General features: G+C 37.0%; 1 protein-coding gene across 11 annotated transcripts in view; it reads left to right on the top strand.

Annotated features, from left to right (window-relative positions):
- The first annotated feature begins 6,535 nt into the window (after positions 1–6,535).
- Positions 6,536–17,811, top strand: part of ZNF711 (zinc finger protein 711) — a 37,528-nt gene continuing 26,252 nt past the window's right edge. For 4 of the 11 annotated variants that reach the window (XM_036439800.2, XM_036439798.2, XM_036439799.2 and 1 more), the window contains exons 1-3: positions 7,387–8,510; positions 9,386–10,108; positions 15,966–16,517. In XM_036439800.2, the coding sequence (XP_036295693.1) occupies positions 10,027–10,108; positions 15,966–16,517 (634 nt within the window). In that variant the 5' untranslated portion in view covers positions 7,387–8,510; positions 9,386–10,026. Of the gene's footprint in view, positions 6,695–7,385; positions 8,511–9,385; positions 10,109–15,965; positions 16,518–17,089; positions 17,108–17,811 lie in introns of those variants that run through there. The other 7 variants (XM_045582362.1, XM_045582363.1, XM_045582364.1 and 4 more) reach the window with 7 other exon arrangements.

The following is a 17,811-nucleotide window of genomic DNA, read 5'->3' as shown; positions in this document are numbered from 1 at the left end:
AATGGACTGAAGAGTCTCAGGGAAAAGGGGAGCGGGGGGGGGGGGGGGGGCGGGAGTGGGAAGAGACTAAATAAAAACTGTGTACCTATGGATGAGGACAATGGAAGGTGGGGAAAGGGCAGAGGGTGGGGTGGGAACCTGGTGGAGGGGAGCAATTGAGGCGGGGGTGAAGAGGAATATTTGTAATAATCTGAACAATAAAGATTTATTTAAAAAATAAAAATAAAAATAAAAAAAGAAACTAGAAACACGAATCAGAAAGGATATATGTACCCAATGTTCATAGCAGTGCAATTTACAATAGCTAGGATTTTGAAACAACCTAAGTGCCCATCAGCAGATGAGTGGATTAGAAAACTGTGGTATATCTACACAATGGAATACTATACTTCTGTAGAAAGGAAGAAACTCCTACCTTTTGCAACAGCATGGATGGAGCTGGAGAGCATTATGATAAATGAAATAAGTCAGTCAGAGAAAGATAAATATCACATGATTTCACTCATTTGCAGGTTATAATGTACAACATAAACTGATAAACAAAAACAGATCTAGAGACAGAGAGCATGGATCGGATGCTCAAACCTTGGAGGGAAGGTAGAGGAGGGTGGGGGTAAGGTGTAGAGATCAACCAAAAGATTTGTATGCATGCATATAAACATAACCAATGGACAGAGACAGCAGGGGGGTGATGGCATGTATGTGAGTGTGGTGGAGGGGCAATGGGGGATATGGACACATATGTAATACCTTAATCAAAAAAAGAAAGAAAGAAAGAAAGAAAGAAAGAAAGAAAGAAAGAAAGAAAGAAAGAAAGAAAGAAAGAAAGAAAGAAAGAAAGAAAGAAAGAAAGAAAACATGAAAGGACTATTAAAAAAAAAAAAAGAGCAGAAACTGGTTTGGCTCAGTGGTAGAGCGTCGGTCTGCGGACTGAAAGGTCCCGGGTTCTATTCTGGTCAAGGGCATGTACCTTGGTTGCGGGCACATCCCGGTAGGGGGTGTGCAAGAGGCAGCTGGTCTATGTTTCTCTCTCATCGACGTTTCTAGCTTTCTATCTCTCTCCCTTCCTCTGTAAAAAAAAACACCACCAAAAAACCAAACAAACAAACCAAAAAAAACCCAAACAAACAAAAAAAAAAAGATGAGCAAAGAACTTGAACAGACACTTCACCAAAGAGATTATAGCAAATAAACACATGAAAAATTTTAAATCAAAATTAGCTATCACACAAATGCAAATTAACAGATGATGAGAAATCACTACATATTTATTAGACCAGCTGAAGTAAAACATAGTGATACAGTAATACCAAATACTGGTGAAGATGCTGAGAAACTGAGTAGATGGTGATGACAGAGTGAGCTCCTTTATCAAGCTTCCATCAGTTTTACATCTAATATTTCACCCACTCATGATCACTGCTTGGTCTTTTACTTCATTAGCAGTTTATAAAATTGTTATTTTTATGTTAATTTCTATATTTTGACAGTTAATAATTGCATTTCTTGTGAAAGTAACTTGCTATTATCAAACAGGGGCTATTTGGCTGACCTTTAGTTTGTACATGAAAAAACAGAAAATACTGAGTTCTTTTCTTTTAATTGCTAATTGGCAGAATAAGCTGTTAATCTTACTTCAAATACTACCAAATATTCTCTTTGGAATTGGGGGATCTTTCTCTATTCCCCTCTTTCAGTATTCTTAATGAACTCAGATTTTTTCTTTCAATGCGTTTCAATCAATTGCTTGTAGTTATTATTATTTTTCAATGCTCTCTGTACTTTGGATATTATTCCATCAGTTTGACCGTTTTCTTGCTCACAGATGCAACAATATAACAATCTCATCTTATGTATTTCCTCTCTCAACTCAGGAATTAATTATTCTCCCCTAATAGTACCCATACTTTTTATGTAGGATAGTATTTAGAGTCCTTTTGTGCATCATTTTGTATTGTTTATTACAGACTAATTTAAAGGGGGAAAAATTTGTACTCTCAATGTTGACTTAAATTGTTTTATTATAACATTATTTAAACATAAACAAGAGTAGAGTTACATATAAATAAGGGCCTTAGGCTTACAGTGCTTATCTATAATTGTAAAAGGGTAACATGCTAATTAGATTGGATGCTCTTCTGGAGGACTCTGGCTTGGGGAGGGGGGGAAGCCCAGGTCCTGGGTACTAGAGGGAAACTGATGCTAGCAGCAGGGGGAAGGAAGGCCTACTCTTGCATGAATTTTGTGCATCGGGCCTCTAGTCAATTATAAAACCAAAACAATAAACAAGAAAACTAATAAATTAACAGGATTGATTAATTTAATATTATGCATTATATTGTTTTGCTGAAACTAAACTACAGTTCACAACATGAATGTGACTCCACAATGGCACATGGAGTGCAGCCTGTCTTATCATACACTGTGGGATGACTCACTTTCCGGACCAGTTTATTCTAACTACCAAGTAATTGCATTATATACAGTACACCTGGTAGAGGATAATATAATTTACATACAAAATCTGACTCCTCAATATCAATTTAACCCAAAACAATTAAAGTTGTACCATCTGGTGTCAGTGTGCTTGTAAATACAAATGTTAAGTGCTGATAATGTATGGTAGTGTTCAGTTATAGGGTGGTCTGATGACCCAGAATGTGCTTATGTCAATTTATTTTAGATTATTTCCTTGGGAGATGGTCAGGTTACTATTAAAGTAAGAAGGCTAAGAGTTTTCATAGAAAAGCTTGAAGTTAAAGCGAATATATATCATAATAAACTTTGACTCCAAAAACATATGACAAGAGAGCAATATGTGGTTTCTAAATGTACATAACAAAATAATATTCATTAGCCAAGATTAACTAGGTGAGTAGAGGGAAATGAAGTGAGCAAGCTACAAAACAAAACAAGATACAGATTACAAAGAGCTTATGGCATCTAATTAATATTATTGGTTTTGGGTAAGGTGACCAGACATCCCGCTTTTGGCAGGACAGTCCCGATTTTTAACAATTTGTCCCGAGGCGTTTTTAAAAAGTCCCAATTTTTGGAAAGAATGCAGGACAAACTAGGGAATGGCGGGAGAACGGGAAGGGAATATATGGTTTTCGGCGGCCATGTGGCTATTCAGCCAGGATATGAGTTTTATATTATTTTTGTTAATTTTATCATGTTAAACTTAAATAATAACAAATAATTGTTGAGAACTGATTATCAAGGACTGCTTATCAAAATTCATAACGATGAAAACATTTTGTAACTGTCTCTCAGAAGATACATATCATACTGCATGCTAGTAAGCTAGTTAAACAAGTGATGTCATTACAAATCAGCTATTCAGATAATTTAGGTAATTTATTTATTTATTTATTTCATAAATACATAAATTTTCTTGAATTTAGCAGACAGTACTCGTATTATTTATATTTTATAGTGGCAGCAAAAACTCTAGCGCCGGCCTTGAAAGTGACACTTACGACTTACATTACAATTAAGCGTTGAGACTTTGAAAGCCATTTTAAGTGTGAAATATAATTTAACAAATTCTTGTGCAAAATTTCATGACCTTTTAAACGACAGCAATCTACTAAAAAAATTCACTCAAATAAGAACTATGCCAAAGAATAAAACAATACTATACATAATTTTATTTTTATTATATTTGTAAATTGTACTTATGTTGAAATTTAAAAAAATATATTACAATACTATTTTTGCGTTTTATGAATTTTTTTGTTGCTCCATATAGACCAAATTTTCATCAAGAATCCCCCCACGTAAATGGTGTCCCGCTTTACCAATGTTAAAATCTGGTCACCTTAGTCTTGGGGCTAATATTTAACTACAAAAACACTGAAGGGGATGTAAAAAAACAACTATTTAAAATAAGAGCACAAACAATCATCCTTAACTTAGCATTCAGTGCACTCCTTTGAATCAATATCTACCAAATATCTAAAAGACATATGTTGGATGATCTTCCACATTGTTGCCCAGCTGGGATTCCCATAAGCCTCCTTCTGTCCTTGCCTGGGCATCAACCTAGACTTCTAATGGGAATTGACAGCAATGTTTAAGCAGAGGAGATAATAAATTTTGTTTGTTTTGTTATGTAAATGATTTCTGTGGTAGTGTAGACTTTACACTAGAAAAGATACCAACTGGAGTAAAGGGAGACTTGAAGCAGAGAAATGAATTAGGAAGTTTTTACATACCGGTAATCCCATTTGTTGAGGGCCTCAGCTAAAATGAAATTGTAGTGGGGAGGCTTGATTTGAGATATTTTTATGATTTGGTGATTTCTGATATCAGGATCTGATGAATATATGGACACAGAGAAACAGATTAGCATTATTCTAAGTGAAATAAGCCAGTCAGAGAAAGATAAATATCACATAAACTCACTCATTTATGGAATATAATGAACAACATAAACTGATTAACAAAAACAGATCCAGAGACAGAGAAGCATCGATCAGACTGTCAAACCTCAAAGGGAAGGTAGGGGAGGGTGGGGGTAAGGGAGAGAGATCAACTAAAGGTTTGTATGCATGCATATAAGCCTAACCAACACGGGGGTGAGGGCATGAGTGGGGGGACTTATGGGGGGTAAGGGCACATATATAATGCCTTAATCAATAAAGAAATTAAAAAAGAAACTAATTAGGAAGGTGTTGCAACAATCCAAGTAAGAAGGGATGTGAACCTGAACAAGGTAATGACATTAGGAATGGGGAAAAAAGGATGACTTTCACAGATATTAAGGAAGTAGAATTCTAAAGACATTTGGATGGACCAGATGTTTGGAGAAATAGAAGCAAAGATGATCTTCAGGTTTTAAAAACTACCTCCTACAATGTACCATTCACAAAGGTTACTAATGTAAAAGCTCCCCATATTTCTTAGCTTTCTTCCATCAATGTCCTATTGGAATTGTCACTGGTAGGAAAACTTTCAAGTAGGACTTACCAGAGTGTCCAATATAGAAACACATCATGTATAGAAATACACTCATAGAAATACCTTTCTTCATCTAGGAGGAAAAGTAAAAGTGTAAATATCTAACACTTATAGGAGCTGGCAAAGTACAACCTACAGGCCAAATCTGGATAGCTGTCTGTTTTTCTTAAACTCTTGTTTATACTTTCTTTTATTTTTGACTTTTTTTTAATGGCCTGCGATTAAGAATGTTTTTTTTTTTTTTCATTTTTAAGTAGTTGAAAAATCTTCCAAGAAGAATTTTTTGTGACATGCTAAAATGACATAAAATTCAAATGTCAGTGTCCCTAAATAACGTTCTACTGGAACACAGACATATTCATTTGTGTACATGATGTTTACGGCTGCTATTGTGCTATAATTGGGGATGTGAATAGTTGTAACATAGATATCATGGCCCTCAAAGCCTAAAATATTTACTACTTGACTCTGCATAGAGAAACCTCGTCTACTGAGCCAGGTACTGGGCTAGGGCTTTCACATCATGTCTCTATTTTTCTCAAAACTTTTAGTGGTGCATTAGGTTCAGAGACCTGGAGAAACTGTGTAGTTAACTTGAGAACAATAACATATTTTATTTGTAAAATACATTATTTAGGTACTAAAGATAGTGAGTTGCCTTCTTTATTTTTAGTGTCCTAGCTTCTCCCCTGCTTAAACAAGGCTATTTATTTCAAATGCTCACAGTACTAAAGCTACATTTTCAGAATACAGTATAAGGCTCTTCAAATCCAAACTTTTACTCACATCTCATCACTTTTTTCCTCACCAGTCACTACTGAATTTCTCACTTCTCCCATTTTGTGCACACACCCGTTCCAAGGGAGAGATTCAGGAGCATTCAGGTTCCTTGTCCCTTCCCTTGTATGCCTTTCTCCTCTCTACTTTCTTCAACCCATTGTCTACCATCGAGGAATATAAAAGGAAGGGAGGAGGGAGTGAGGAATAAAAACTGCAAAACACACATGGGTGGGTGTACTGGGGCGAGGCATATACCTCATCCCTCCCGTCAGCCTAATTGGCCAAATCCTCCTCTAGGGTAGGGGCGATTTAAAAAAAAAGTATATATATATATTTTTTATATATCGCCCCAAATCAATATATATATATATATATATATATATATATATATATATATATATATATATATATATATATATATATATATTTGGGGCGATTTTTTTTAAAACGTAGTCCACCACTATTGGAGATTCCCCGATCCACAGTCGCCCCCACCCCCTTCCCTTTTTCATCCCCTTGGGAAACCTGAAAAAACACAAAATCTTCCCAAGGAAACTCCTCAGGGGCTCGCGAGATCGAGGCTCCGCGGACTTGCTCTCGCGCGGCGCCGCCGTCCCCGCAGCTGGGCGGCGGGGTCTCCGAGCCCAACCCTCCCCGGCCCTCCCGCGCCTGCGCAGCTCCCCCTCCGGCCCCTCGCCCTGCAGCCGCGGGCGCGTGACGTAACGCAACCTCAGCAGGCGGCGGCGCTATAAAGTAGGGCACGGCCGCGCGCCTCGCAGACGCAGGGTCGCTTGTGATTGGCTCCGGCTGCACAACCTCGGAAACCCGAACGCGGAGACCTTACGGCTCCACAGCTGCAACCCCCGCCTCCTCCCCCCTTGCCCCCCCCCCGCCCCCCCAGAAATTCGGAGCGCGGTCAGAATTTTCCTGGCGGCGGCAGCATCTGCAGGTAAGGAGGCTCCTCAGGAGAAAAGAGAGGGGATTTCGGGGCCCCTGCGCTCGGGGTCGCTCCCGAGAGGGGAGGAGAGCTGGTGCCGCTTGCACCGTGGGGCGAAGGGAACAATGGAAGTGGCGTCCGGTCCCTAGATCGCCCTCCCCCTCGGGCGCCCCGTTTGGAGCCTCCGCCTCGGCGGCGGCTGCAGGAATGGAGGGAAGGGTCTCCTCCTCAGCTGACCTTTTCTTTCCGTAGGGCCAGAGCCCCCCGGGGGCGAGAGCCCTAGCGAAGGCCGTCGGTGGTTTGGGGTGACGGGAAAATGGCGGAAAACAAAACGGTGAAGTGAAGAATGCGACGCCCCCCCCCCCCCCCGGCATTTTTTCCTGCTACATCCCCCCCCCCCTCCCCCTCAGCCCCATATTCCTTTCACTCGCGCCCCCCGCCCGCCGCGAGTGGTAACCTTGCAATTCGCGAGGGATGGCGGCGTTTGTGGGGAGGTGGGAGCGAATCGGGCATTTTCGGGCGATCGGGAGCCGTCAGAGCAGGGAAGGGGGTGGGGGGGGACGTGTGCTGCAAGTGTCGCCTCAGCGAACACACCACCATTTTGGTTCTCAGCCTTCTTCTCCCACGGAGTGGGCAGAGGGAGCGGGAGGGAGATGAGGGGTTGGTTGCACAGCGCGGGTGGCGAAGGGGCAGTGGAGACCTCTGCACCAACTGAGAGGAGGGGAAAGGGTAATTCTTGTCTCTTCGATCTCCAGCTTTCCTCGGCGGAGGTGCTCTGGTTCGGTTCAGGATCCATCCAGGCAGATGGGTCATTTATATGAGGGCACGTGTGTGCGTTCTGCTCGAAACGATTGAAACTTGGCACGGGCTCGGGAAAGGCAGACTTCTGCGGGAAGAGGGTTGTGTCCAAAGCTGCAATACTGCTCCTTGCCAGGGCTCCTTTGTCTCCTATCTCCGCAAAGACTACTTTCACATTCTCTCGTTTTGCCGTCTCAGGATTTCTCTCCCACCCCTTTGCCGAATTTGCATCACCGAGAAGCTAGATCCCGAATGAGCTGTGTTTAGAGGCGATTGCTGAGAGGAACGTTTGTGTGTATCTGTGATTTCTGCTTCCCCTACGTGGCTGGAAAGATGTTTACTTAAGGCGTACTTGGTGGTTCCCTCCATTCAGTGAGGATGTGTGTGAGATAGATTCTTGGGAAGACTCAGAAGCCTGGGGACCTATTGGCTGTTCTCCTACCTTATTTATTACTGATCGTTTTGAAACTTCCTATGTGGGAATAAATGTGCTCCGATTTATTTGGTATCCTACAGCATGGCGCTTCCCATAATATAGTTGCATTAGGCGTTCGAATTTTTACATTTCACGGAGCGCTAGTGCATCTTTTTTTCTATGGATCTGGCAAAGATAAAGCTTGCCCTTGGTTGGTTCGCTTTCACTTTCCAAAATATGGAGTTGGTAGTGATTTTGAAAATGTGCTTTAGAGAAGATTTTGTTTTAATCAGGTGGTCGAATTCTAATAATGTTGCTTATATCTTGGTGGATAGTCGTTTCTGTTGGAATCCCTATGGTTGCTTTTTATATTAATAGATTTGAGCATATCAGCCCAAATTGAAAGTGTAAAGAAAAATTCTGAGTTGTGTAAGAGTTTTGGTTTAAAATGTTTTAAAATATCTAATTCTAAATGTATTTTTACAATAGGTAAAGAAAACTTCCCCCCCCCCAAGAAAATAATATAGCTCAGAAGGAAAAATAAAAAGAAATTGCTGCAGATTTTATTTTACTATGTAAGAAAAATCTACAGTTTCTTCAAGACTCTATATTAAGGTGATTAACAAATTATAGTGTTTTATCTTATTTCATAGCTAAACAAAATTGTTTAAAACATTTAAAGACATTTATAATTGTTCTATTAGTAATAAAGAAAACAATTGCTTTAATTAAAGTTGAAATAGTACAATGTTTTTAATTCTAAGGAGTTCTCATGGCATTTTAACTTACCTCTGAACACACAGTTTATTGTGAACGCTCTTGACTTCATTTTGAAGGCAGAAAACATTTTGTGGTATTTTTAAAAAGATAAAATACGACCAAGAATTTCTAAAACTTCGTGATTTTGCTCACACATAACCAAATAATTTTATCTAAAATATTTGATATGCTGTAGGATTTTTATATACATGACTCAAATGTTATGTACAGAGGTTACTTTGTGAGACTCTCCTCCATTTATAGAACTTTAAGGCAAGGAAAAAATCTTTGTCATCTCCTGTACTTAAGGATAAAGTTAGTTTACATAGCAGCTTTCTAAAATGTTTATTAATGATATAGTCTTATCTTTTGTGCAGTATAGTCCTATTTATTAAACACTCCTATCTAAAAAGGAGATAATTGTTATAAAATTTACAGATTTTTTGGTAGATTTACTTAGAATCTTAAGTTTAATGAGGAAATACACATAAGTAGTTATAAAAAATATGTTGACAGCACATGAGTTTAGGTTTCATACATCTGGTGATCTTAGATAAGTCATTTGAAATGAAATATGTTGATCCCTTGCTTTCAAAATTAGTATGAGGCTAACATGACTTTAGTAATCATTAATGGAAAAAATCCATCATACAATTGCAAGTAAACTATATTCTGTAAAACGCTTTGCTAAAATGTTTGTATGTGATTGATCTTATCTTTACCATATTTAGGAAGCAGTCATGTTTCATGAGTCCTCAAAACTGTGAGACAAGAGAATGTAGTAGAGTGAGCTCAGAAGTCCTTACTGACTCAAAGAACTCCCGGGAAACTGGGATAGAACATTTTACATTATAAGTAAAACCCCTGGAGCCAGAGGTGAAACACGTTTATCTGCAGAGCTCGGCTGCAGGGCTGATCTGGGTCTGGAAGAAATGGATGAGAGCCACTGGAGGAAATTCACTAATACTAGACACCTGAGTCCTCTAGTAATGTATAAATATCCCAACTATTGTCATCTTGTTCTTTTTCTTCTGCTTTTATAACCTATATTTTAACTGGAACTTCAACACTACAGTTTTGTTCTTTTGCTTGCTTCTTTCACTTCTCTATGGTTCACTACACTTACTCTGTCTCATTCTCCATTATCTTTGGTTTACTTCCACTTGGCCCTTCTATAATTTATGGTTGTCACATAAAGCATCTAATCAAGGTTTTTGTTTTGTTTTCTTTTGTAATAAAATTTGCACACCTGGTTGAAAGGCATGTTTTCAATTGCATTTTTTTTCTCAAAACAACTGACTGACCTACATGCTTTTAAACTATTTAAAAAACCATTTCTTTTACAGAGATTTGTGAATGAACTTTGCTAAGTATGGATTCATGTGGAGGAGGCAGTCTTGGATTGTACACATCAGACTCTAGAATGGCCCATACCATGATTATGCAAGATTTTGGTAAAGCATTTTCTTTGTTGTACTTTTTTATAAGTCAGAACAAATGAAATATCAAAACTACACTGCAGAAGAGGAGAGTTACAATGAGATATTGTTCTCTTGCTAGGAAAACACATTTGTAGGACTTATTAAAGTACAGCTATATGTCCGTTGTCTACTTAAAACTGTTTTTAAAATTTTGTGGGAAAGTTGAGATAAGGAAACTTGGAATATAATGGTAATATGCCATTGGAAATGTAAAATTCAATTTGCACAAATAACTATCAGTTCTTCCATGTAGGAAATATTAAGTTAGATTTCTAAAATATATTTTAATTTGAATTGTTAATAAAGCTGGATAAAGAAATACTTAAATCATTTTAAAGGAGTTAGATGCTTATAAAGTGATACAGGAAAATTGTACACTAGGTGATCAATTGTATTCTGATACTGTATTCTCAGAAAGTTGTTATTAATAGCATTACATTTTTAAAAAATAAAAAAAATATTCCTTATTTTTATAAACATTTTTCAGTAGTCTCAATTTTTATGAAAATGTGAAGACTCCTTTGAGAGTCCACAAAGAAACTGAATTTGGGTAAGGTCAATATGAATGATAGAAGATAGAGGTATCTGAAGTATAAGATGTAGGGATAGAGTTATAGTAGTTGAAGAAAAGATCATAGAGTATGAGTGTAAAAAAGACAAATGGTAAATTGGGATAAAAAGTAAACAAAACGAGGTGAAATTAAAGATAGAGATTCTTTGCTTAATTAAGAAAATACTACTTCTGTTTTCAGATAATATGGTTGAATTAATTATTCCATTGGAAAGCCCAGAAAAAAATGAATTTCGATCTTGCTAGTCCTATCAACTATCTGTAAACTTGGACAAATTATTTAATTCACTTTTATGAAGGGGTTGGACAAGATAACATTTAAGGTGTTCTTCAATTCTTTGACTCCTTGATATTTCTGCCTGATGTCTGAAGGTACTGTGTGGGCCTGATGACTAAAGGTACAGTGCGTAGTTCAAGAGCAAATGTGTTGGAGATCAAGATGACTGTGTCATTAATTGATGAAATAGAAAGAAGTCATGGATTTATTCTAAGAGTCAGAAGTGAATTGTGTTGATAATGAATAAATTAGAAGTGATTTGGTGTGGGAAAAGTACAGGAATAAATTTTAAAGGTAGGGCAAAGGGCTGAAGAGTTAAGATTTCACAAATAATTTTGTGAATTCTTTGCTAGAGATAGTTTTTAAAATATAGGAACACATGCACTTCAATATGTTAAATATGTTTTGATTGAAATGCCAACTTTAATTTGTTACCTTTTAATAATAGATATTTTTTAAATGGAAGAAATATAGTATTTTCTCCATTTAATACAAAATGTTATCTGCAATGTAGCATTTCCCGTCAAAGATTGGGGGGAAAAAATTTGATCGATGCTGGTAAATATTTGGTGTTCCTCTTCCTTTTCACTGTTCCTCCTCCTGTTATTTTTCATGGTAAATTAATCCTTTATTACATCTAATACTTTATTTCCTTTTAATTGCTAGGGAAGTAGCATGTGTATTGACATGTTTTATGTACATTCTTTTATTAATTGTATTGAGTTATAATTAATATACAATTCACCCATGTTAAAGAATACAATTCAATAGAGTTACAAAGTGCAGCTGTCACCATTACCTAATTTCAGAACATTTTGTCATGATAAAAATATACCGCATACCCATTAGCAGTTACTTTCTCCCCTTCCTCCCCTCATCTTTCTGCCCATGGATTTACCTGTTCTGGGCATTTCATATAAGTAGAATCATATATGTCACCTTTTGTGTCTGGCTTCTTTCACCTAGCATAATGTTTTCAAATTATATCCATATTGTAGCATGTATTAATACTTAATTTATTTTTACTGCTAAATAATACTCTATTACATGGGTAAGCTAAATTTGTTTATCTACTCATCAGTTGGCAGACATTTGACTTCTTAGAATACTTTTTAACGCATCAGAATGCTTTTTGTATTTAACCTAAAGCTTTGCATCTCAGACTGGAGTATGAGTGCCCTTGAGGAATGTGCCAATGTGTACATGAAACCACAGGATAAACAGCCAATCAAAACAGTACCTTTATTTGAATTAGGGAAAGGACACATAGACACAGTTATACTCATGTAAACATGTTATGGGACAGAAAGCAAAACTTCATTCATTATACACTTACTTTTTATGAGCAATAAGATGGCAAATTTGAGAACTACTTCCAGATCTTTAATTTAGAGTCCCGCAGTTCAGGAGGCAACCGATCAATGTTTTTCTCTCATCATTGATATTTTTGTCTCCTTCTCTTCCTTCCTCTCTGAAATCAATAAAAATATATTTTAAAAAATAAAGTCCAGTCTGGAGTCAAATAGGTTAATTCCCAGCTTGAGCTTAGGGCAAGCTTATTTAATCCGTCTTAACCATAGTTCATATTTAAAATGGAGATAATAACAACTCACCTTAATATACAGTTGTTCTGAGGCTTAAGTGAGATAATATATGTAAAAGCATTAGCAAGTTGCTTGGTGCATAGTCAGTGCTCAATAAATAAAGCTTTTGTATAGCTAACTGTGTGACTGTTTAGAAATTCAGTGGAATCTAACAGATCAGTTGTAAGAGGAAAGAACAAAATTTCATAGGAGTCTTGGATCTTTGTCTGAATAATATGCCAGTACCCTGTGGAAAACTCATTGATTCTTACTCTAAGCTCTTTGAGATTATCTAGTTCAGGATAAGAAAGGATGTTCAGATTTCTTTTGGTTTAGGTATGATTTATTTTTACCTGTAAGTTCCTATTAGAGTAGAGGCTAGGTGATCAGAAAAACACTCCAGCTGTTTTAGAATCTTCCCAATCAGGTTAATATGAACTCAGGCCAGCACTTGCATTATACCATCCTTTCCTAGTGTCTACTCTCAAGAACCAAACTAACCTCCAGCAGTGTTCTAAAGTAAATGGAATTTCCTATAATTTAAGTTTGAATTGTGAATAAGTTTTATAAAATATTAATTTGTTGTTTATATGCATAGAATTTTCATACTGTTAATTTTATAGACTTAACATTTAAATTTTCCTTGCAAAAAACGATATTGCCAGTCTAGTTGAATGCTAAATTTGAAACCTGGCCTCCCTGTCTCCAAAATAGCCCTGGAATAATAAGTGAAGAGAAAAAACTACTTATATACACACTCCTTTTGTCTACTAGATTTCAAGATTGAGGCTCTATTCTTCTAGGGCAGTGGTTGACAAACCGCGGCTCCTGAGCCACATGTGGCTCTTTGGCCCCTTGAGTGTTTGACAATACTTCCTCAAAATAGACTTGCCCAGGCCAAAAACCGACTTCTGCGCATGGGCCATGAAGTTTCAATCACACTGTACATGCGTGCCCGCACGTGGCATTTTGTGGAAGAGCCACACTCAAGGGGCCAAAGAGCCACATGTGGCTCATGAGCCGCAGTTTGCCGACCACTATTCTAGGGTAATGTGGTGATTTAGGTAACAGTTTGAGAATAGTGAGATCGATACAGAAGCGTTGAAAGAAAGATTATCCTGCCCTAGCTGGTTTTGCTCAGTGGATAGAGCATCGGCCTTTGGACTGAAGGGTCTCCAGTTCGATTCTGGCCAAGTGCACATGCCCAGGGTTGCGTGCTCGATCCAGTGTGGGGCGTGCAGGAGGCAGTCCATCAATGATTTCTCTCATCGCTGATGTTTCTATCTTTCCTTCTTCCTTCCTCTCTGAAATTAATAAGAAATATATTTAAAAAAAAAGAAAGGAAGATTATCCTCAAAGGCAGCTTTCCCTTCTCACTTTTTTTAACGGATTAAGGTATTAACAGTGTCCATTGATCTTCAAACTTGTTAACTAATGCCATAAATAATTGGTTTATAGTAGTGAATAATCTATAGCAGATAGCACTCTTTCAGGTACAGTGGTGCCTCGCATAAAGAACGCCTCGCACAGCGAACGCTGCACACAACGAACTTCATTTCATGATTCATACAACGAACTTCGTTTCACACAACAAAGTCGCCCGAGCTTCCACGACCGCTTTGCCCGAGCTTCCACGACTGCTTCGCTCGAGCTTCCACGATCACTGCCGATGTATTGCATCCTTCCACGCAGGCACTGCAGGCAGTCGTTAGTCACTGCGCTTAACTTAAGCACGTATCGCGGCAGTCGTTCTTCATTACGAATTAAATCACGCACGTATCACGGCAGTCGTCCTTTTAAGTTAAACTCAATATTTTTTTTATATCATGATGTATCTAAATAAAAATAATAACAAAAAATTTATCTTTTTTTATGTCATCTTAACATATTTTATGCTACAGAACGAATTATTTTTTTTAACATGTATTGTTATGGGAAAACACGTTTCACATAACGAACTTTTCGCATAACAAACTTGCTCCTGGAACGAATTAAATTCGTTGTGTGAGGCACCACTGTATCTATCCTATCTAATAAAAGAGGAATAAGCAAATTAACCATCACTCTGCTACACCACAAACCACACCTACCAGCCAATTAGGAGTGCGTATGCAAATTAACCCAATCACTATGGATGGAGAGAGCAGGAGGGTGGCTTGGGTTTCCCCAGTGATGGAGGAAGCCAAGCTTTCCACCTGCCCTGGTCAGCCTATGGCTCCACTCCAGGCTACAAAGTTTAGATACCAGGGCCTCCACTTGGGTTGCTGGGGGGCGTGGCCAACCTGCAAACCACCACAGGCCCCTTGCCCAGGCCACCCCATGCCCCAAGGGAACCCCCACTCTGAACTGGGATGCCCTTCAGGGCAAACCAGCTGGCCCCCACCCATGCACCAGGCCTTTATCCTATTTATAAAAGAGTAATATGCAGATTGACCATCATTCCAACACACAAGATGGCTGCCCCCATGTGGACAAAAGATGGCCACCACAAGATGACCAGCAGGGGAGGGCAGTCACACACATACCCAACTGCTAATCTATTTTCCTGTGTAGTTTTTTATTTTATTTTATGAATGCTATAGAAGTTATTCCATTTATACATTATACAGTATTGTAAACTTTGGTAATGGGTTTTTTGCACTCCGCATAATTTTTTGGAGATTCATTCAGGATGTAGCAATGGTAATGGGTGTTTTGCACTTGGCATAATTTTTTGGAGATTCATTCGAATGTAGCAATGGTTTGTCCCTTTTTTATTGCTGAGTAGTATTCCATAGTAAGGATGTGCCAGAGTTGGTTTAGCAAACCATTCATTGCTGAAGGACATTAGGATTATTTTCAATGCTTTGCTTCTATGAGTAGTAGTTATTATGAGCTGTTATGAGTATTTATGTGTAGTTTATTTTTTTTTTTTTTATTAACCTATGTTTTAATAATTCTGTGGAAAACTCCCTAGAGTGCAGTTGTTGGGTTGTATGGTAAGTACATGTTTAGCTTTATAAAAACAGCCAAACTATTTTCCGGAGTGTCTGCTACATTTTACATTCCCACCAGCAAAATATGAGAGATCAATTTTCTCTACATTCTCACCACCTGTGCTGTTGTTTGTTTTTTATTTCAATTATTCTAATTGGTGTGTAGTGATATATCATTGTGACTTTATGTTTTACTTAAAAATAAAATACATCATTTTAAGGTTCTAATTTAGATTTTGTGAACATTGTTTTCAACCCTGATTGGTGATGATTTTTATTACATTCTAATTATCAGTGCATTTTTTAAGAGATAGCTTGGCCAGGACTATTTCTTACTTAAAATATTTTATGTCATCTAATATATTAAGTACAGTTTTTTTAAATTAATAATGTAACTACTTTTGGATAATTGTTTATATTATAGTGGCTGGAATGGCTGGTACTGCGCATATCGATGGAGACCATATTGTTGTTTCAGTCCCTGAGGCTGTATTAGTTTCTGATGTTGTCACAGATGATGGGATAACTCTTGATCATGGCCTTGCAGCTGAAGTTGTTCATGGGCCTGATATCATCACTGAGACCGATGTAGTAACAGAAGGTGTAATTGTTCCTGAAGCTGTACTTGAAGCTGATGTTGCTATTGAAGAGGATATCGAGGAAGATGATGGTGATCACATCTTGACTTCTGAGCTAATTACAGAAACCGTTAGAGTACCTGACCAGGTTTTTGTGGCTGACATTGTTACTGGTCCTGATGGACACTTAGAACATGTGGTTCAAGATTGTGTTTCAGGAGTTGACTCTCCCACAATGGTATCTGAGGAGGTTCTTGTAACTAATTCAGATACAGAAACTGTGATTCAAACAGCTGGTGGTGTTCCTGGATCTACAGTTACTATTAAAACTGAAGATGATGATGATGAGGAAGAAGAGGATATGAAGAGCACTTCTGAAGACTACTTAATGATATCATGTAAGTGGAACATAAAGTTCATTAAGTACTTGAGAAATTGATTTATATATAACCTGGAAAGTTTTTGTGGGATGAAAGATTTATTCAATAAAAATGGGGGTAGTTTTTTTAAAAAGAAAATTTTCAAAACTATTGTTGACATGCTTTTTTGAATTTGCTCATATTTTTAATTTACTCAATGACTATTCATACCCAATATAAAATAACGTAATTTAGTAATATCTTAGAACAAAAATATAGATTTGGAAGGTACAGCAAGAACAGTAACTGATACAAAATTTTAATGATATATATATATTTATTTTAAATGGGAAATTTATTTTAGGTAGCCATTGCTTTATTTTTAATATGGCAGGTATTGGAGTTCACTTTTGCTTAGGAATTTAAGCATAATATGTTCAGAAATGTATAATTAGTTTTTTATGCAATACTTGAAAAGTAAATTATAAACTCAGATTGTGTTCTACAATTTTCCCTGTGTGTTTTTTCTGTTTGTGTAAATATGTGTGTTTATTTCAGACTGCTTTACGATGTCCTTAAGACACTATCTGGAGGAGGAAGATAGAAATATCTTGTTCTCATTCTAAGTGGTGCGTTTGCCTAAATAGCAACAATAATAAAAATCTAATAATTAAAGTTATAGATGGAGCTAGAGATAGAAGTGGGTGTATACATTATAAATTTGAAGGGATAATTCTGGAAGTAGTAAAGCTTAGGTAAAGACTTCACTTTTCCATAGAGGTTTTTTTGTTCTTTTTCTTTATAAAATTACAAAATGGTTGAGTGGGAGCTAGAGTTTATGTATGTATGTATGTATTTATGTATACAGTGATTGTTATATGTGTGTATCAGTGAATTTAAAATGAAAAAAATTAGATTAATTTTAAATATGATTATGAAGTCTAGTGTCTTAACTTTTTCCTCTATATGCAATTTTGAATATTTACATTATTTTTAAGGGAATAATTTAAGCTACTACAAGACTGTGCAAATGTTACTATCTTTTTTTAAATTAATGTGGATTACTAAAGCAGCTCCATATTTAAAATTAACCTTACAAAAAAAAACACCTATGGTTATGTTTGTATAACATGGTATGGCAAAGTCAGTAGTCTTTCTGTACAAACATAAATTCAATATGCTTTTAAATGGGTACTTGTCAAATTAAACTCTTTAGTGTTAACATGGTCTAAAATTTAAACATCATATATATGTAAATAGTCATCCCTTAACATATCGTCTATAATTTGATTCTGTAAAAAGGGTTTTTTTAAGATTCTAGAATATTTTTAGT

This window comes from Pipistrellus kuhlii, unplaced genomic scaffold (genome assembly GCF_014108245.1).
Source record: "Pipistrellus kuhlii isolate mPipKuh1 unplaced genomic scaffold, mPipKuh1.p scaffold_m20_p_16, whole genome shotgun sequence".
Classification (NCBI taxonomy): Eukaryota; Metazoa; Chordata; class Mammalia; order Chiroptera; family Vespertilionidae; genus Pipistrellus; species Pipistrellus kuhlii.
Note: the sequence above shows the minus strand (reverse complement) of the source record. Positions and strands in the feature narration are given on the sequence as shown.